This window comes from Mesoplodon mirus (assembly GCF_964341445.2).
Source record: "Mesoplodon mirus genome assembly, chromosome: 18".
Classification (NCBI taxonomy): domain Eukaryota; kingdom Metazoa; phylum Chordata; class Mammalia; order Artiodactyla; family Ziphiidae; genus Mesoplodon; species Mesoplodon mirus.
In genome coordinates this window covers 19,407,404-19,428,061 of record NC_138994.1, presented here as the reverse complement: position 1 = coordinate 19,428,061, position 20,658 = coordinate 19,407,404, and the positions used below count along the sequence as shown (strand labels likewise).

Here is a 20,658-nt window from a genome sequence, read left to right as displayed (position 1 = left end):
GTATTTTATCAATGTGCAATTTCCTGAGTGTGAAAATTGTGTGGTAGTTCTGTAGGAAAATGCCTTGCTTTTAGGAAATTCTACTTAGGGGTGAACTGACATGAGGTCTGCAACTAACTCTTAAATAACTCAGCAAAGAAGATGCGTGCATCTACGTGTGCATAGAATGAGCAAGAGAGAGTACAAATGATACAAAATATTAACAACTGGGGAATGGTAAAAAGGTATACAGGTGTTTACGGTACTATCTTATAATTCTTCCAAGATTTGAAAATTTTCAAAATTAAAAAAAAAAAGAAAGGAGGAAGGAAAAATACCTGCTATGAGCCAGGCCCTCACAGGAGGCAGGGGTGGTAAAGTGGACACAGGGGGCTACTGTCTGCCCCACCACCCTTTTCCCTTCTTCTGCTAAGAGCTCTCACTCTCCTTTCCACCACGTGGCTCTAGGGTGGGGGCCGCCTGCGCAACGTCCTATGGCTCGGAGTAGACACATGATGCAGGCCTGGCCAATCACAGCACTCCATGATGCTTCCCATCGGGATTGGTCAGGGTAGATCCAAGCTGGACCAATCAGAATCCTTCCCTGGGACTTTCTACATGGAACTCCTATGGGGAAATTCCTTCTACTCTGAAATCATGTGGCTGTGAGCCTGTGATTCCCAAACTTCTCAGTGTCACTCACTGCATGAGAATGAAGTCTGAACCCAGAGGCAGGCACAGCCAAGCAGCCCAGAGGGGAGAGGGCCTGGCAATATCAAGTTCTTGGTTCTGAGGTTCCTGGAACCTCCAGGAACCTGAGATTCCTGGAACCTCCAAGGTGCCTGAGGCTCTCACTTCATTCTGTGGTTTATTTGCAGGCTCTCATGTAAATAATTAGAAGGCAAAGTATAATGGGATGTATTATGGACAGTCACAAAGGGTAGAGAGAGGCAGAAATGAGTGTGTGTGTGTTTGAGAGACAGAGAGAGAGATTTATTGAGAACACATATGTGTACTATCAGGAAAGGCTTTCCGAAAGAGTTGGAACCCTGCAGGAGAGAGACAGAAGGTTCTGAAAGGGGCAATATTCCAAGTGGAGGGGACAGGACAGTTTGGACAAAGGCATAAAAAAGGGCATGTGAAAGGAACTGTCCTGGGACCTGTGGTGTGAGGGTCCTGTTTGGTGGGAATGTGTTACCTCAGATGGGAACAGCAGGAGCTAAAGCAGGTGCTATCAGGAGCAGAACATGAAGAGTTCTGAAGGCCACACTGAGGAGTGTAGATCTTTCCCTGTGAGCACAGCTCATTTTTTAAAAAATTAATTTAATTTATTTATTTTTGGCTGTGTTGGGTCTTCGTTGTGGTGCACGGGCTTCTCATTGCGGTGGCTTCTCTTTGTTGTGGAGCACGGGCTCTAGGCGCTCAAGCTTCAGTAGTTGTGGCATGTGGGCTCAGTAGTTGTGGGCCACAGGCTCTAGAGCACAGGCTCAGTAGTTGTGGCGCATGGGCTTAGTTGCTCCGCAGCATGGGGGATCTTCCCAGACCAGGGCTTGAACCCGTGTCCCCTGCACTGGCAGGCGGATTCTTAACCACTGCACCACCAGGGAAGCCCACAGCATATTTTTGATTAGAGGAAAATCCTGATTGACTTGTCCTCGGGCACACAGCAGGCACCCTGCTGTAACAGCCAGCCTTTCTGGGGGTGAGGAGGCAGGAGGATGAGTTTCCCGAATGGACGTCCATTTACGTCTCCCTGAATAACTTCCACCCCACCAAGCTCTGAAATGGAGCTTTGTTTTCTAGAACGTGCAGAGCACAGTTAGCAGAAAGATGCTTAGGACACACACGGAGGAGGCGATGGCTTCAATCTTTCTTCAATGAGAGGCAGTGTGGCGGATGGTAAAGAATTCAAGCCCTGTAGTCATCTGACTTATACGTGAAGCCCAACTCAACAACTTGACCTTGGGTGGACTGTTTCATCTCTCTAAACCTCAGTCTACTCGTCTGTAGAGTGGAGAAAACACTGGAACCTACTCATAGGATTGCTGGCAGGATTAAACAAGATGCTCTCAGAGCGCCCATCATAACGTCTGCCAGGTAATAAACTCTTTTTCATTGCCAATGACTGTTATCATCATTACCATCATCAACAGTTGCACCCTGACAACCATCTGGATGCCTCCAGGGACAGGTTGCTGACTGTGTCCAGAGGAAGCCCATTCCATCGCTGGGCAAGTCTGATCCTGAAGCTGAGCCAGAATCTGCTTCTGTGTAATGCCCACCCCACGTCCTTGCAGCTTCAGGCACCAAAAGAATGGCTGTGAAACAGATAAAGAACCAACTCTCCTCCTCCTCCTAGGTCCTGCCTCCAGCTCAAATCAAGGGCAAGGACACCATTAAGAGTGTGGTATGCAATCACCATGCTCCTGGGGTGCCCATTCAGGCATGTTCACCATCCAAGCGGCTGCCGGGGCTTTTCATGGACACTGCCAAAACTGCCCAGGGTGCCAGACAACATTCAGGAATGGCTCTGGGCCCCAGCTGAAAACCATCACGGGGACCACCCTGGGAGGCTCCCTGGAGAACCGAGGCCCAGAGTGGCCAGCGCTGGAGGGCCTCCTGCATCCTGGTCCAGGTCTCTCCCCATCCACAGAGGGGAGGGTGGTCCTCCTGCCCCGGCCTCTCCTGCCCCCTCCTTTGCCAAAGTGGCCACTCCCACTGAAACCAAGCAGAACCTCGTGGGGCTCCTAGGCACCAAAGTCTTTCTGTGTCCCCCATTTCTTGTTTGTAGGGAATAGCCTTCAGCCTCCATGACCCTCCCTGAGTCCCAAAGGGCAGATCAGAACAGTTGCTAATCAGGGAAGGGAGGGGATGCAGAGACAAGGGAGGAGCAGTCAAGAAACAATAGTGCAGCCTTGGGGCAGGGTCCTGGTTCCCCCTCAAGGGACACACATAACAGTATCTTTGAGCTCTTTACAAAACTAAAACCCCCAACAAATGTAAGATGAACTACTTGATGAAGCATTCTTCATTTCAGAGAGAAGATTACAGTTTGATGACCTCAAGAACCACAAAAGCTCATCAAGAGGCCACCTGAGGAGCCTCCCTGGTGGCGCAGTGGTTAAGAATCCGCCTGCCAGTTCAGGGGACACGGGTTCAAGCCCTGGTCCGGGAAGAGCCCACATGCCGCAGAGCAACTAAGTCCGTGCACCACAACTACCGAGCCCATGTGCCACAACTACTGAAGCCCGCACGCCTATAGCCCGAGCTCTGCAACAAGAGAAGCCACCGCAGTGAGAAGCCCGCGCACTGCAATGAAAAGTAGCCCCCTGCTCGCAGCAACAGACCCAATGCAGCCAAAAACAAATAATAAATAAATTAACAATAAAAAAAGAGACCACCTGAGGCCAGATTAAAGGACTGCAGGCCCTACATACACCCTAATCTTATCAGTAACCCCACCCTGAACTATTGCTATAAAACTCCTCAGCAAATCATCACAGGTTGGGACACAGTTTTTGAGGGCATGAGCCCACTGTGTCCCCCTTTGCCTGGCAAAGCAATTAAGCTATTCTTTTCTACTTCACCGCAAACTCTGTCTCTGAGATTTGGCACAGAGGCCGAATTTTCAGCTCTCATCACCATCCCATCCAGGCCAGGGCTGGGGCGGAAGGAACCCGGGCATGGGGGTCCCCCCAAACCCTGGCCTCCCTGCTTCATGAAGAAAAGGATGGTTTTCTGGAAAGGACCGATTCTCAAGCAATTAAATCCCCCTCCTCTCATTTGCATTCCTGTCCCTGGCGGCAGATTTCTATCAACATCCCCAGGGCAAGACAATCTTGTTTCCCCAACAAAACCAATTATGCACATCAGGCCTGGGGATTAATCACCAGGCACAGGGTCAGGAGCCAATAAAAAAGGCCAAGATAGGGGGATAGAAGCAGGGGGAAGGAGAGCCGGGAGAAAGGCTGGAGGCTACCCGGCTTGGGGAGTAGCTGCCCCACTGCTCACTCTTCTAGTAGCAAACTTGCCCTCACGGAGACCCTGTGTTTTTTTCTCTCTCTCTCTGTGTTCTCCCTTATCCCCACTTGGCAGTGTCCTGGGGAAGAAAGGGCAGCCCGACCCAGAGCCCAGTGCAAGGGCACAGCACGGAGTGGGGGAGGTCCCGCCTCCATGTCCCCCCTGAATTGCCCTCCCAAGTAGAATCTGTCCGCCCCTTACAGACCCCAGGTAGCTGCATGCCCTACCCCTCTGCTGGACCCAGGCCCCTCCAACAGCTCCCCCGAGAGAGCAGGGCTCTTCTCAGTGGGGAGGGGAGGTGGGGATCTGGTCACAGCCGTGGCCACAGTCTAGCTGCTGGCAGCGGGCTCCCCTACCTCAGTCATCCCCTCTGCCCCGTGCACGGTTGCCTGGCCACCCAGCCGTCTTCTGCTGGGTGCAGCAGGGCAGCGTCTTCTCACCCTGGGCAAGGGCGGCCCTGGCCCCCTACTTCCGTCACCCCAGCCTCCCAGCAACACTGGAGCAGGGACTCCCCCACCAAAACCGCCACACGGCGCCCCTGCCCACTGCCCTGGTACCCCCTCAGGACGCAGCAGGACCCTGGCGGCTGGGTGGGAAGAAAGGGGCAGCACGCTTGCCTGTACTCCAGAGAGAACTTGGTCAGCTCCCTGTCGTTGTGGAGCCACTTGAACTCCAGTGGCCAGCTGCCCTCGGCCATGCACGTGAGTACCAGGCGATTCCCCTCCAGGTGCACCTGTGTTCGCACTGGCTCCGTCTTGAAGTAGGGGGCCACGTCATCTGCGGGAAACAGAGACACAACGTTGCTGGTTATCACTGGCTCAGCTGCCTGCGGTTGCTCAGCTGGAGCCCTGAGGCCCCGAGGCAGACAGGGCGGGTGCAGCGGGTAACCTGCCAAGGTCACATGCCTGGGAAGAACTTGAACTCAGGTCAGTCTGACTTCAGGGCTTGTCTTCAGAGTGAGTTCTCCCCGCCACCCTCCTCCCAGACCCCACTAGGCTCACCACCACTGCTGCCAACCCTCCGCTCCAGTACCTTCCATCTCTCTCCCCTCGGGATCCCCATCCAGTCCATACCCTTTGCTTCTGGTTTCTCCTTCCAGAGCAGAAGGTGGTGGTGGTGTGGGGGGGACGGCGCTTGCTGCACTTCAGCCAAAGGGAATATAAATGTCACAAGGGAAAGGGAAACAGGGACACCTGCGTTGACAGAAGTGGCAGGTGATGGGGCTGTCCTGAATCCTGCTTCCCAAGGCTGGAGGAAACCCTGCACAGGCATCAAGGACAGAGTCCCTCTAGTGGGCCCCCTCCACTGCCAGGCTGCTTGATCTTCCATCCCGGGTCCTGGGCCAGCCTGCCTCGGCCTCCCCATTCCCACACCAGGTCGCCGTCGGGGCAGAGGAAATGGCACTGCTGGGCCGTGGGTGTGGGTCCAGAGCTTGCTATGCTTCCTACCCTAACCCTGTGACCTGACTCAGTCCAGCCAAGCACGAGCCCCCCGCCGCGGCTGCCCTCGATGGAGACAACGTGCTCCGGATCCCGGACTTCAGGGGACCACTCAGACCAACAGCTTTGGGTGGAAATAGAGGCCTTCTGCCCTCTGGCCAGTGGGAAAAAGGGCAGAAGTGAAACAGACAAGGAGGTTGACAAAAGGACAGGGAGAGAGGGGGGAAAGGGGAGAGGGCCTCCAAGCCCATCACTGAGCAGACCTGCCCTTTAGGGGATGGGCTGGGCTGGCGGAAGAGCCAGGATCTGGAGACAACACAAGGACTAAAGCACCTGCTAGGTTCTGGGCTGTTCCTGGGGCTTTAACATATACTCATTTAATCCACACGCAAGCCCACAACCAGACAGGATCATAATCCACCTTTTAGAGAGCAGTTAGAAACCCGCCCAGGGCAACACAGCCGTAAGGGGAGGAGCCAGCCCTGCAGGCTGAGCACCTAGGGTCCTGCACCTGCCTTGATGAAGGTGGAACGCGGATGGAGGAGAAGATGGGCTTAAGGCAAGACTCCCAGAGCTCGTGCTGCTGCCGAGCCCTTGCATTTGACAGATGGAGGAAGTGAGCTCCAGAAAGCACCATTCACCAGCTCACCCACTTATCACCTGGCGCTCACAGCAGCGCTCCCGTTGTGGTAAGGGATACGGCTCGGGGACCCCACGGCCACGTGCCACTAAAGGGGAGTCAGGTCCAGACTTGCCAGACCCAAGTACAAGCACCTTCCACCCATCACACTGTGCCCCGAGGGGCAGGCAGTGCTCAAAGCCAGGAAGCTGCTGGCAAGCCAGGCACCGGGTGTCCTGACCTCCAGCCCCATGGTGGGGGAGGGGTCCTGGCACCACATTCCCATCTGTGCTCAGCCTGCGACTCCCAGATGCCTGGGCGTGGACAAGCATTCATCTTTCTGAGTCTCAGTTTCTCCACCAGGAGACACGGGAAGAGAAATAGCCACCTTGATATCTCAAGGGTTCAATGAGATAGGAATTGTGAAAATGCTAGGTCCGTGCTTGGCCCAGAGTAAATGTTCTGCAAATGTTCATTTCTTTCCCAACATCAAAGAGTGGGTGTCCCCACCAGGGTGGGTGTTCCATCATCCTCGGTGCTGGCTGATGCCCCAGGTATGCCTTGGTCCGAGTGCTAACTTTCCCCTGGGGGACCAGAGGGTGAAAACCATAAGACACTATTCTTTTGGCCTAAGATACGGAACAAACCAAAGAAGAGGAAGGGGCACGTGTCAGGAGTCGGGGAGGGGGTGACTTCAAGGGTGGCAGGGAGTGAATCAAGACGCGGCCTGGCAGGCTCGTCAGCCCGCTGAGAGTGGGGGCATCGGGGCCCCTCCTGCATCACACGTTGAATCTCTGGAGCATCAGTGGGGCCTCACCCTCAGATTTAACCAGAATTGGGCACCCTTGGTTTTCAGCATCTGTGACAAAGCCTCACTCTGAGCTCACACACAGACTGACAACTCAAGACAAGCCGTAACGCAGGTCTGGGCCCCAGGTCAACATGCGGGCTGCACAGCATCCGCATGCCCTCCGTCTCCACTGGAGACTCCGTGGCTGAGTCTTCCTTGAACCCCATCCCTGCTACTGACGCTCCCCGTGGGGGCCACTGGAGGGCAGGTGCAGACACGCTCAAGAGGCGCACCCTGGACCAGCCTGCCCCACCTCGTCTCTCTGTGTGACCGCGCACGTTCCCATCTCGGAGTTGAGGCTACGTATTCGCAGGTCTCTCCCTCACTCTTAACGACTGTCATGTGAGCACACTGCCTTCAAGATGGTTGAAAAGGCGCCTCTTGATATGAAGAACCTAGGGGCAGGACAGGAATAAAGACGCAGACGAAGAGAATGGACTTGAGGACACGGGGAGGGGGAAGGGGAAGCTGGGACGAAGTGAGAGAGTGGCATGGACATATATCACTACCGAATGTAAAATAGACAGCTAGAGGGAAGCAGCCACAGGGAGGTCAGCTTAGGTGCTTTGTGACCACCTAGAGGAGTGGGATCGGGAGAGTGGGAGGGAGATGCAAGAGGGAGGAGATATGGGGATATAAGTTATACGTATAGCTGATTCACTTTGTTATACGGCAGAAACTAACACACCATTGTAAAGCAATTATACTCCAATAAAGATGTTAAAAAAGAAAAAAAGAAAAGGCGCTTCTTCTAGAGTGTGTCCTGGGAGAGTGACGCCGGATCCCTTGCTTTGGGGTCCTAGCGCACCTCTGGACGTGGCGGAGGGCAGAGAGGGAGGTAAGCCCCCATTTGCCAAGGAGAACGATTCCCCACCCCTCGGAGGCAGCCGGCTCACTCACAGTTTAACAAATGGACACGTTCGCACTTCAAAGGCGCATTCATTCTCCAGCAGCTTTCAAGAGCCCTTTGAATCGCGTCTCTAAGAAGGGGGAAGGGTAAGCTGTGACAAAATGAGAGAGTGGCATGGACATATATACACTACCAAACGTAAAATAGATAGCTAGTGGGAAGCAGCCGCATAGCACAGGGAGATTCGCTAGGTGGTTTGTGACCACCTAGAGGGGTGGGATAGGGAAGGTGGGAGGGAGACGCAAGAGGGAGGGGATATGGGGATATATGTATACTTATAGCTGATTCACTTCGTTATAAAGCAGAAACTAACACACCATTGTAAAGCAATTATACTCCAATAAAGATGTTAAAAAAAAAAGAACCCTCTGTTAGTTCCTGTCATCCCCTGTTGGTTTAAAAACAACAACATTCCCAGCCCCCACTGATTAAATCCCTTCGAGGCGGGCCGACTCAGAGCCAGAACAGTCGGTGCGCGCGTGCGCGGGCACACGCGCTCTGCACCCAAACCCTCGCCTCCGCAACCCGGCTCCCTGGGCGATGCGCCCCCATGTCTGCATTTGCCAGTTCGTTCCTCAGGCTCTCCCGGGGGTGGGGTGGGGTGCCAGTCTGGAGCCGAATGGCTTTTGCTTGGATGGGTTGATTCCAGAGGCCGCTGGAGACAATGACTTGGGGGAAGTGGAGGGGTGAGGGATGTGGTTAGCCTTTCCTGAGAACCTGCTGGGTACCCAGCTCAGAGCTGCATCCCTCATCCCAGGTTATCCTAACAAGGAGGTCTGGCAGAAGCCGAGGCTCCCCTCCCCATGTCCCTGCTATGCGGTCACACCTCCTTTTCCTGAAAGGCTAAAGGCCTCCGCCTCTCTGGGTACAGGGATTTGGGAGGGAGGCCCTATGCAGAGCTGAGAGCCAGGGCAGGGAGTCCAGCCAGGCGGTTTTCCTGGATGGACTGGCCCTGCCCCAAAGCAGGGGGACTGGGAGTGTGTGAGCCATTGAAGGAAAGACTCTGATGGGAAAAGAATGCTGGTGGGAACAGCAGTGTGTGCGTTTGTGTCTGTGTGTGTGCGTGTCTTTGAGCGTCTGTGCCTGTGTGCATCTGAGTATGTACGTAGGTATGTGTTCACATGTGTGTCTCTGTGTATGTCTGCATGCATATCTGACGGCATGTGTATCTGTATGTCTGAGTGTGAATCTATGTGTGTGTGTGTGTGTGTGCACGCTTATGTGCAGGAACAGATTTCTGTGTCATGACTGCACACATGGGTAACACAAATCATTGACCTTGGGCAAGTTACTTCGACTTTTTGCACCTCAGTTTCCTTAGCTGTAAATTGGGGATATATTTGTTGTGAGGCTTAAATAAATTAAAAAACATAAAGTGCTTAGGAAAGTGCCTGGCACATGCTATAGGAGAGGCAGCTATTATTATTCTTGATCGGATATGCAGATGGGCAGATCCCCTGGAGGGAAGAGCTCATACCCTGTTGGCAGGGGCCAGCAGCTCCTCTCAACCTTAGTTCTAGGACTGTGCAGTACACAACTTGGACTACTGTACACAACAGGCCTGCTAGCCACATTCTCAGTGGGAAGGGATAACCAGAAATGAAGAATAGTGGACAGAATCAACACTTTGAAAACACACACAGAGAGGATTTTTTAACTAGCCAAAGTGATTTGAAAGTTCACATTTTAAAAGACCACAAAAGAATAGCCAAGAAAATTCTGAAAAAGAATAGTAAGCAGAGGAGACTAGCACAGATATTGAACTATATTATAAAGCTGCAATAATTAAAGAAGTGTGTTCTTGTCCAAATAGACTGATGAAGCAATGAACGAGAGTCCAGAAATATGCCCCAATATATATGGGATATTTAAGACAGGATGAAAGTAGAATTTCAGGTCAGTGGGGAATAGATAAATTATTCAACAAATGGCCTTGGAAAAACCAGGATGCCATCTGGGGAAAAAAAAAATCAAGCGGAATCTCTTCCTCACATTTTACCTCAAAATAAATTCTAGATGGATCAATGTTTTAAACAAGAAAAATGAAATTCTAAAAGAACTTGAAAAAAATCACCAGGGTTTAAAAATATACAATCTTGGTGAAGCAAAGAATTCGCCAAGTACTTTCTAAGTACTACACAAACTCCAGAAAGTCATAAAACAGATTGATACCTTCAACTATATAAAAATCTTGCATGGAAAAAAAATGCCCATAAACAAAAAGCAACAAATGACAAACCGAGGGAAAATATCTGCAACTTCTATCATGGACAAAGAGCTCATTTTCCTGATATAAAAAATATTCCAATAAATCAATAAGAAAAAGATGAACAAACCAACAGAGAAATGGGCAAAGGATATGAACCGTTCACAGAAAAGAATTACAAATAACTCTGAAACACAGACAAAGATGCTGAACCTCGTGATAAGAGAAAGGCAAGGCAAACTCAATAAGACACTTTTTTTTTTTCTATCACTTTGGCCAAGATCTGAAAGTGTGATAATACCCCGGGCTGGCCAGCCTGCGGAGACCCAGGTTTCGCGCACACAGCTTTGGGTACTGTCCTTGGTACCACACCTATGCAGAACAATTTGGCAATTCTATGGAAACTAAAAATGCACCTCCCCATCCGCCAATTCTTCAAGGAATTTCTCCTCCACACACACCCGTGCACGAGTGAAGTGACAGCATTTCATGGCAACACTATGTTTTGTAACAGCAAAAGCTTGGAAATGACCTGAATGTCTGTCAAGAGGGTGATGATGGTTAAAGAAATTATTGCACCTCCAAACAGTAGAATTCTCTATAGCGAAAGGCTCTGGAACAAATTTTGAGAGCTGCTGTTAAGTGAAAAAAGCAAGGTGTAGAATGGGGTGTGTAATCTGCTACCACTTGTGCACAAGTTTGTATTTTTCTTTTTTCCAAGGATAAAAATAGATTTGCCTGTATAGGCGCAGGCTTTTTCTAGGGGGTCACGTAAGACACTGCGCTCAATGATGCTTTAGGGAGGAGAACTGGGTGGCTGGGGGCTGGGTGGGGAGGGGTTTACTTTTTACTCTACGCTTTTTTGCAACTTTTCCATTGCGTCCCACAGGTATGGATTGCTTATTTATAATCAAATGTGTTTATTGCTTATTTATAATCAGACGTGTGCACACAGATGCAAACACGTATGTGATTGGGCAGGGTCAACAGTCGCGGGCAGCCCTGCTGGTGATGCAGAAAAGGACAGGCCTTCCGTGTGCATGGGACACGGGGGTGTGGCGTGGCTGGGGGTCCCTGACCACCAGAGCCTGAGCCTCTTGAAGGAAGAGCCGCCTTCAGAGGTGGAAAAGAGGCCTCAGTCCTGGGCTTCCTTCTCGTTTCCCAGAACAGCTCAGGAGACCCCTGGCTGACTTTTCCTCCAAATTCCCACTAAATACACTTAGCGTCATCCTTCTACTCCAAGCTCCAGGCTAAATAGCCCCACACAGACGCTTATCTCAACTTCAACCTCTCCCCTCCCTTCAGCCCCCAGCACAATAATGTCATCTTTCTCTAGGGGTCCCCCCCAATCTCTCCTGGGATTTGACTTCCCAGCCAGCCCAGGCCTGGGAACCCCACCTCCCCTGGAGCCAGACCCTTGCCAGCTGGCAGTGCCAGTCAGGGTGAAGACCTCTACCCACCACCAGTGCAATTAGTTGGCCAAAAGGTGTCCATCTGCCCTCCAGAGTCAGCTTCACGGGGCACCGGGCCTGGACCAGTCGCCTTCCCAGCTCTGAAAGACCCCAAAGCTTCTCTCTTTTAGCAGCTCTCCCTTCTGGGCACGCAGTAACTACACAGTCATCGGGAGTGTCTCTGGAAAGCTCGGGGACGGGGTGGAGGTTGGGATTTTCTCAAACTCTCTCAGCTTATCACCTCCTAGCCTCTGCACCGTCACCTTTGTCCTGGATTGACCTCCATGCCCTCCTAACTGGTCCCCTCCCTGGAGCTGGCTGGCGGCCACAGACCAAAGCAGGCTGGGCCCCGGGTCAGAGGAAGCAGGGGCTCTGGACAGGGCCCTCTCTACAAGCCCCACTTCTCCCCACACATCTATTCCTGCTGTCTTTATTTCATATGACCTATGGAACTTCTCACACATTAAGTGCTTTACGTCCATCTCTTCAGTTAAGTGTCACGAGAACTTCTCAAGGATGCTACTACCTTTATCCCCATTTTACAGACGAGAAAGCTGACACTCAGGAACGGTTGGTCTTTTGACCTTGCCACACAGATGGAAACCCAGATCTGGCATGTTCTAGAGTTCTGGACCTTTCTGTAGGTGACATGGGGCTTCCTTGAGCTGTCCCACTCTTCACATCCCGACCCGTGGCCTCACAGGTGGTAAGTGAGGGATGGTGGCCTCTCTCAGGGTCGTGGCTTTGAAGCCACAAGCAGGGGCCAGGCCAGTTGTGTGGCAGGGGCATTCTTACCCCAGCCTCCAATGTCACGGCCCTAGGACTAGATCGGGGGTGAGGGTGAACCATGCAGGCTGACCAGGCATGAGTCCAGAGGATGCTGGAAGGATGATGGGGCAGAACCGCCCAGGGGAGACGCGTCCACCTAGCGGTGGGGTTTTGGAGGGTTGGGCTAGGGGGGTGCAGGGAGAGAAGCCTGGGATTAAGGGAGCTCAGAGTCCAGAAGATGAACAGATGTGGGCGGGAGGGGTCAAGTAAAACGAGGCAGGAGTCGGAGCCCCGGGGGCTTCTTGGGAAGGAGCCGCTGACCTGGGGCCCCCATCCCAAAGCTCTTCTCCCCACATAAGCCCCCAGGTACCACCCTTTCCCTAGGGTCTGGCTTGAAGGTCCCAGTGGGGGAAGAGAAGAGAAACGGGGTTTAAATGCCAGTTGCTATTCCAACTAAAGTGAGACCTTGAGCAGAGTAACCTCCCGAGCCTCACTTGTCTGTCCGTGGAAGAGATGCCAACCCCTGCCCCAGAGGCAGCTGGGAGGACCAAGCGAGCGAACGTACGTCAAATTCGGAGCTCAGGGCTTGGCACCTACGGGACGCTCTTTCTGCCCTTCAGACCCCTGGAGGTGACTGCATGGGGAGGAGATGGGGAAACGGGGGCCAGGGGCGCTATCACTGCCCCACCCGTTTCCCCTGACTCGGAGGCATCCCGCTTATAGAGCCCATAGTCTCCTGAATACCTCAGATCTGAGCCTTCTGAATCCAACTCCCTCACGGCCACTGCAAGCTGGCTCAAGAACCAAGTCTTGCTTAGGGATGGCTGGTAAAGCCTTGAGCAAACGTTCAGGACTGGGGTAGGAACAGCTGGAGCTACAGGAGCTTTTGCATAATGTCAGCGATTCCTCTTCCTTGGAAACCCAAGAGTCGCTGAGGTGCTGAGCCGGGGAGCTGCCTGGGCGGGGGCTCAGGAGTAGGGAGCTGTGAGACCCGGAAGATCAGCCATGCATGGGGGTGTTGGAGCCCCGCCCCCACAAGAAATGTTCGGGGCGTGCGCACAGCAGGCAGACGCTAGCAGGCAGAGGACCCCGGGCTCCCCAGCTGTGCCCCTCCCCCCCCATGCCTGACAAGGCCTGCCGGCTCCTGCCCACCCAGCCAGGGCCTCGAAGCCCCCCAGCCCCCTGGTCCCTCCCCTCCGGCTTCCCTTCTCCTCACTGCCTCGACCACAAATGAGATGCTAATTTATGCCCCTTCCCTGTCTCCTGGCAGATGCCCCGTCCAGCTCAGCCTCGGTGCTGCCTGCATGCCAAGTGCTTCATTAGCTAGGAAAGAAGGCTCTCGTCCGCCTTAATCTAATCCTCGCCGCTGACCTTCAGGAACCAGGCACCTTCTGACGTCGGGGGCCTGGCGGGGGGCGACAGTCAATTATGCCTCGGTCTCCACAGCTGCTGCCGAATGGATTTCTCGCTCAGAAAAGCGTGTTCAAAAAGCATCTAAAGGAACGGATCATCAATTTGTTTGAATACACATCTAATCTGATTAGGGGGCGCCCAGCCACCAGGGTAGCCAGCACAACTGAGCCCCGACACGGCCCTGGGGAATGGCGAGTGGGGCCGAGGGGCCCAGCCTGGTGAAGGCCGGGGTGTGTCCCAAGCTCCCAGCCTCCCTCCCCCGAGCCAGCTCTGCCGATTGTACATCCAGCCAAAAAAAAAAAAAAAAAAAAAAAACCCCACAGTCCTGCCCCCTGCCCCTCTGAGGCTCCAACGTGCTGTGCTCTGTAACTCTCTTCCTGCTGTCCAACTCCACGGCCCTCAGACTTTTGGGATAACGTCCCTTACAGCATGCAGGACGCACATGAGAGCCGCACGCGTGGTGACTCTCATGCTAATGTGTCAGCCATGGGAAGATGGGGATGGGGCTCCTTCGCCGCCCTGGTCCCAGAGCTTGGCAATGAGTCTGACATGCAGGAGGCCCCAGAGCCATGAAGGAAAAAGCCAAGTGAACTCGCTGTTGAACTCGGCCAGGCCACCTCCCTCTCGAGAGCTGACATTCCTCTATGTTCCTCCAGCTCTGGCATTGCCAGGTCTGAGCAGCAGTGTGGTTTGTGACCTGGGAGGGGGGTTACTTGGATTTGAATCCTGGCTCGGCTACTCACTAGCTACGTGACCCTGGACATCTCCCTGTAACCCCTCTGCATCTCAGGGTCCTCAGCGGAAAAACGGGATAATAGTGGTGCGTATCTCATAGGCCTATGGAGAGGGGAAGGGGTTCAGCCAGCGCCTGACACAACGCACCCACACAAGGGGGTTTGCTATTATTCCTCACCCTTACTTGGTGTAGCCTCTGCACACCCATCTCCCAGCCGGGGCCTCCTGCCTGGACTGCACAGGTAAATTAACGCCAAAACATCCCCAGCCTTGCGTGGAAAAAAGATGGTTCTCATTTCCAATGGGTTTATTTTGCAACTAACACAGGGGAAGGGAGGCCTGTCATACATTTCAGCTGGAGGGTTCAGAGATTAAACTTATACCATCGATTAGAATGCTTTTGCCTAATGGTGCTATTACCATTTTAGTGTATTAAGATTCATTTCAGGTATAAAAGCAGTGATAATAAAATTTTCCCTATCTCCTGGAATCTCTTTCAAGAAGCTCCACGATGCCGTGTGGATGACACTCATCTTCCCCTCGGTGACCCCCAGGAGGGACACCAGCTTGGAGTGATTCTCCAGTTTCACAGCTGGGACCTGAGACCCCCAGGGATGAAGGGCTTGCCAAAGCTCAGCTTTAGGGGTCAGCTGCCTGGCCAGGCCCACGGAGACTTGTCCCACATGGCATCTGTCACTCCCCCAGCTGATTCTCTTAAAGATTCCCTAGCAGGTGAGTTCTCTCCATCCCATGGGTACCACTCTCAGCCTGGCCCCTAAGCTCTGGTGATGGAGAAACGTCTGCCACCCACTGGCCTGGAAAAGCCGAGGGCAAGGGCTGGTAGGCTTGGGGATGCTTCCAAGAACCCAAAGCCTGGGGATCCCCAGTGTCTACCTTGGCCAGCGATGGCCCCACCGGACACAGGGCGCAGAGGGCTGTGCAAAGAGAGTGGACAGCATTCCCAAGCTTTGGGTGGCACGCTTCGAAGGGTAGCCTCCTTTTCTGCCTCTTTCCCACCCTTGAGAAAGGCCATGCCCTCAAGAAAGATGGTGCTCTGGGCCTGAGGAAGGGGAGACAGGGAGTGAGGGAAGCTGGTGGAAAATGTGACTTAGCATCAGCACCAACTTCCTGGGTGGGCAGCTGGCCTCACCACCCCCAGATGGGTGCGTTCCACCAGTGGTTCCTCCCCACCTCCCCTTCCCTGGGTCAGGTGGGCAGCTCAGCCTTGGGAGAAGGGAGGAGAAGGGGTCGTGTTTGTTGCAGGCCTAATGCACGCCGATCTCCCTGTGTTTTCTCTTTTAATCCTCCCAGCCACCTCGGGGGCGAGTTATGATTCCTGCCCTTTTATTTCTCTCATCGGAAGCTCAGAGGAGACGGGTCACACGAGAGTCAGAGCTGGGTTTCGAACCCACGGCCGCCTGCCCTCCTGCAAGGCCTCTGAGGTCAGTGCTGCGCCTGGATCACAGGGAAGGAGTCTGCGGCTGGGCCTGCGGGGAGGCTGCGAGATGGAGCTGCCGTCCCCAGGAAGAGCACACATTCATCAGGCTGCTGACCCCAGTGTACCGGCGCTTTGTGGTGTGTAACAAAGACTGCGGAGCAGAAAATTGGAGTTCAATTTGCCGTCCATCCCGTGCAGCGCGCAGCCCATTCCAGTCCCTGGCAGGCACCTCTGTGCTTCATCATAAATAATAACACCACGCAGCTGGATGGCCCTTTCAGCAGTTACAGGCGCCGAGCAATTTACAGGCTGGATGATACACAGAAGCCCGCACGCGCCTGCCGGCACACACGGCCCCTCCCCAGTCACTGCACGGGCACTCATGCCACCCTCCTTTCCAGCTGCCACCACCTGGGGGTCATGCCCAATCGGAGGGAAACAGGCCCTGGTGCAGCCCTGACTGCCTTCCTTGCCTGCCTTACTGGCCCTGGTCACTGGCAGAAAGCCCCCCAGGCCTGGCAGGGACCGAGTCCTTGCTGCCCCTGCCGGACCAGGAGCAGATGCCACTGTCTCTCTCTTTCCTCCTGTTTTAGAGTTTCTGGATCTCTGATCTGGCCTGCCTTTGCCATCACACAAAGTCCCATTTCTCGCCTCTGAACCTCAAGGGGCAGGGGTGGTAGTGGTGGCACAGCAGTCATTGAGACCCAGCCCTTCAACCTCCCACTTAACAGGCGAGATGCCCAGGGGCCTACGTTAGCTGCCGCGCTGAGACCAAGCCCAGGGCTCGGGCGCCCAGTCACCACCCGGGACAGCCACGTGGAAGCAGCCATACCCAGGGGCTGGGGCAGACCTGCCGGCTTCCTCTGAGCAGGCCTGGGGCTTTTCCAGCAGGCAGGGGCTTTGGGGCGGAGTATGCAGGGGGCTCGGGCCACATTTCTCTGTCTTCCCATCAAAGAGTGCACATGTATGATTCAAAGTGTATGAAACAGCCAGAAGAGATAAATGCATAGACAGGACAGAGATTGGCGGCTGCCAGGTGGCCGGGAGAAGGGGGATGGGGAGTGACTGCTTAATGGGTACAGGGTGTCCTTCTGGGGAGATGAAAATGTTCTGGAATTAAATAGAGATGCTGGCTGTACCACACTGCAAAGGTACTCAGTGCAACAGAATTGTTCACTTGAAAGCCATTGATTTTACAATATGAGTCTTATCTCAGTTGAGAAAAAAACAAGTAAATCTGGTGACAAGGTCACCCCCCTCCAGCCCTCCCCCTCCCCCCCCTCTGCCCCCAGCCCCACATGCTCCTTAGTGGCGAGGGCAGGGAGAAGCTCTTTCACATCCTAAGAAGTCACCTGGCTCTTACCTTCACCTCCTCCCCACCCTCCCCCGATGGGATGCTCAGGGCCCCTCCCAATTCGGGCGAGGGGCCCACTCTGCAGGTTACGGAGGGTGGGCTGGGTTTCTAAGCAGTCTCACAGGCACAGGGCTAAAAGCCCATCCTGGTTGCAAGTGAACGCCCTCCCCAGCCGCTGCCCAAGTTGACAGGCTGTTTGAATGAGGGCAGAGGGACTTCCCTGGCGGTCCAGTGGTTAAGACTCTGCGCTTCCAGGGCAGGGGGTGCGGGTTCGATCCCTGGTCGGGGAACTAAGATCCCAAACGCCGCGTGGTGCAGCTTTTAAAAAAAAGAAAAAAAAATAATGAGGGCAGAAAGCCTCAGCTTTGCAGGTGGACCATGGGGTCCTCTCTGTGCTTGCGAACTGAGTCAGCACCTGAGTTTTCTGAGCTGTCGCTTCCTCGGTGCACGAGGAGAGTCCTGCATCACTCCCCTTGCCAGGTCTCAGTAGGATTCGCTGGGATAGAACTTAAAAGACCAGGATCCCAGGCCTGGCTGAGCGTTCACCCTAGGGGGTCTGGTGAGGATCTTGTGCTCTGCTCTGGGCCTCAGGTGCATTTTCTTATTCTCACCACACAGCAATGTGGGGTAGGATTAACCGTCCTGTGATCCAGAGCGGGATGGATGGCGTCTGGCAGGGTTGAGTCCCTCCCACGTCTGGTGCCTGGGAAGTGGCCAGGGTGGAGTTACGGATAAAGCACCACAAGTCAGCTTTCTCGATGCTCCCACCAAACCCAGGGTCACCAAAAGCCAACCCAGAGTGTGAACTCAGGAGGAGCAGGGGAGGAAGCAAACTCAGCCCAAGATGCGGGCAGGTGGGTGGCCCCAAGTGCAGGGGGGATGAGGCTGAACTTTACGAGGGCGTCCTGATCCCTGTCCCAGGCTGCAGCTGCCCCCGCTGCCTGCCCGGCCCTGGCTTGGCTGCCTCGGCTCACGTGCCCTGGTGGCAGGTGGCCTTTCCGCACAGCAGCCTGGCCGCCGGCTTGGAGAAGCAGAGGGAGCCCGCTGAAAGGAGGGGGGTGTTGGGGAGGGGCAGAGACAGGTGGCAGTGTCCCCACCCTGCTCCAGAGGCTGCATTCATAATCCTTGCCCGGGAGCCAGCCGGGACTCCCCGCCCTGCCTCTTCATTCTGTCCCTCTGAAAACCCAGAGCCCATGTGTGGTGTGTGAAAGGTGGCCAAGCCAGAGGCTGCAGGAGGGGGGCTCCGGTATCTGCTTTGCCGCTGTTGATCCCCTGACCGTTACCCACCCAGGGAGGTCGGGGGGCCTCCCCTCCGCTCAGCGGCCCCCCTTCCTTCTCTTGCTCCTTACGCCGTGTCCCCAGATCTAATCGGGCTCCCCAGCCCTCTCCGGAGAAGCCTGGGCCTGGCAGCTGATGCCGATGGCAAATGAGAGAGACGGAGACCCATGAAATTCATACTAAGGAGAGACACACCAGTTGACCAAGAGATCTCCACGGGTGCCGCGGTTCACGTCAAAATGGGGTTTATGTTCCTGGCGCTGGTCCCCGGCCCTCCTGTGTGTGGGGGGCAAGGAAGGAGGCGGCTGCTGGGGCTGGACATCAGACAGAGCCCTGGGCTGCAGGACTGCCCGTCCCAGCTCTGACCCCAACAAACGAGTGCCCGTGGCCTCCCACTGGCTCCACGCACCCCAAGCGAGGAGCGTCCGTACAACTTGCCTAGTCCAGCCCCTTTTGTTGGCAGACGGGGAAACTGAGGACGAGGGGTTTCAGGGGGGATTCGAGCCTAGTTTTTCTGACACCAAGTCACCCTGTCTCACTTGATAGCTCTTGGCCTCATTTCTCCCATCTATAAAATGGACACAAGGGCTTAACAGATGTCCACTGCTGTCTTCCAAGTCTGGCCTCCACCCTCCTTGATGGAGTGAGGTCTGGGTGCCACGGAACGGTCTTCGTGGATTCCTGCTATACCCCTGGTTATGGTTGTACTATGTTCCCCCAAAGATACACTAAAGTCCTAACCCTGGTACCTGTGATTATAAGCTTATTGGGAAATACAGTCTTTGCAGACGTGATCAGGTGAAGATGAGGTGGTCAGAGCAGGTCCTAATCTAATATGACTGATACACAGAGCAAGAGACACGGGGGAAGACGGCCGTGGGATGCCAAAGGCAGAGACTGGAGGGAAGCCTCGACAAGCCAAGGAATGCTGACAACACCGGGAACTGGAAGAGGGAAGGAAGGGGTCTCCCATGCGGCCTTCAGAGAGAGTGCGGCCTCCAGAACTGAGACGCAAAACCTGCTGTTGTATTAAGCCACCTAGTTAGCGGCACTTGGTTATGACAGCCCCGAGAACCTGATGCACCCCCTCAAAGTGACCCCCCCAAAAGCCAGCATCGAGCAGAGCCCCTGCTCTATGGAGGTTTCACAGATGCTCCCCCGAGTAGAAGTGAGCCCCTCTTTTGTGTTCACTGAGCCACCACAGGAACCCTCGGGGGTCCCCGCATCTTCTGAATGTCCCGACTGGACTCCAAGCTGTGAGGGGACACATCTCGGTCATTTTTGTGCCCTCGGTCCCTTCCCTGGCTGCTTGCACAGAGTAGGAACTCAATACCGAAGGAAGAGAGAGTGAAAGGAATTCTCTTGTTTCCAGAGGCTTCTATTATGATCTCTGACCGCCTTGCCCCCGACTGATCGCTGCCCAGCCTCACTGGTCACCTCTGACGCGCAGTCCTCAACGTGCCCTCCTGACCCCGGCCTCATGCCAGCTGCTCTGCCCTGGGGCCCCAGCTCTGCTAATGGTGACTGATGACACCCCATGTGCCAGGGAGCTCACGGCAGCCAGGACTGGCATGTTGGCAGGAGGCACCTGAGTGATGGATGGCCTCGCACGGCCTTTTCCAATTCATTCCCCAGAAGCTGAGCCTTTCTGGGAAGCAGAGAAGAGTGGCCGCTCCACCGCCCACCCACGCACACGGCCAGCCCCCTTCCTAGGACCGAAGCCCCCGCCTTCCCCCGGCGATTGGGGCACAGCCAGCTAGAGGATATTTAGCTTTCCTGGGCTCAGAAAGTAGATGAGATGTTCCTTGCACTCCCCCTTTTCCTGCAGGGACCACTGTCCAGAGACAGCGATCTGGGAATCATACCCTTACTGCCTTCTCCCCTTTGGCTCGGCTGGAGAAGTGACCCCCAGCCAGGGTCCCACACCCCCAAAGCCAGCCTCTGTCCTTGGTTATGAGGACCAGGTGTCTCCATGATCTGTGTGTGTGATCCCTGAGCCCAGGGAGGTACGACTGTCCATTGTACAGATAGGAAAACTGATGCTCCAATTCATGAAGTGTCTTAGCCCAGGCTACACAGATGGCCAGTGTGGGCACTAGGACCGGAACACAAGGCTGTCTGTCCCCCAAGTCCACGCTCCTTCCACCGTGACACCTGAAGTGGGCTGCAAAGGCAAGGTAGCCACCTCGGGGTGCCCT

General features: G+C 54.5%; 1 protein-coding gene across 3 annotated transcripts in view; it reads right to left on the bottom strand.

Annotated features, from left to right (window-relative positions):
• The window catches only part of SDK2 (sidekick cell adhesion molecule 2), a 261,648-nt gene that overhangs the window by 136,654 nt on the left and 104,336 nt on the right, over nt 1-20,658 (bottom strand). For all 3 annotated transcript variants that reach the window (XM_082604032.1, XM_082604030.1, XM_082604031.1), the window contains exon 2: nt 4,617-4,776. In XM_082604032.1, the coding sequence (XP_082460158.1) occupies nt 4,617-4,776 (160 nt within the window). The remainder of the gene's footprint in view (nt 1-4,616; nt 4,777-20,658) is intronic.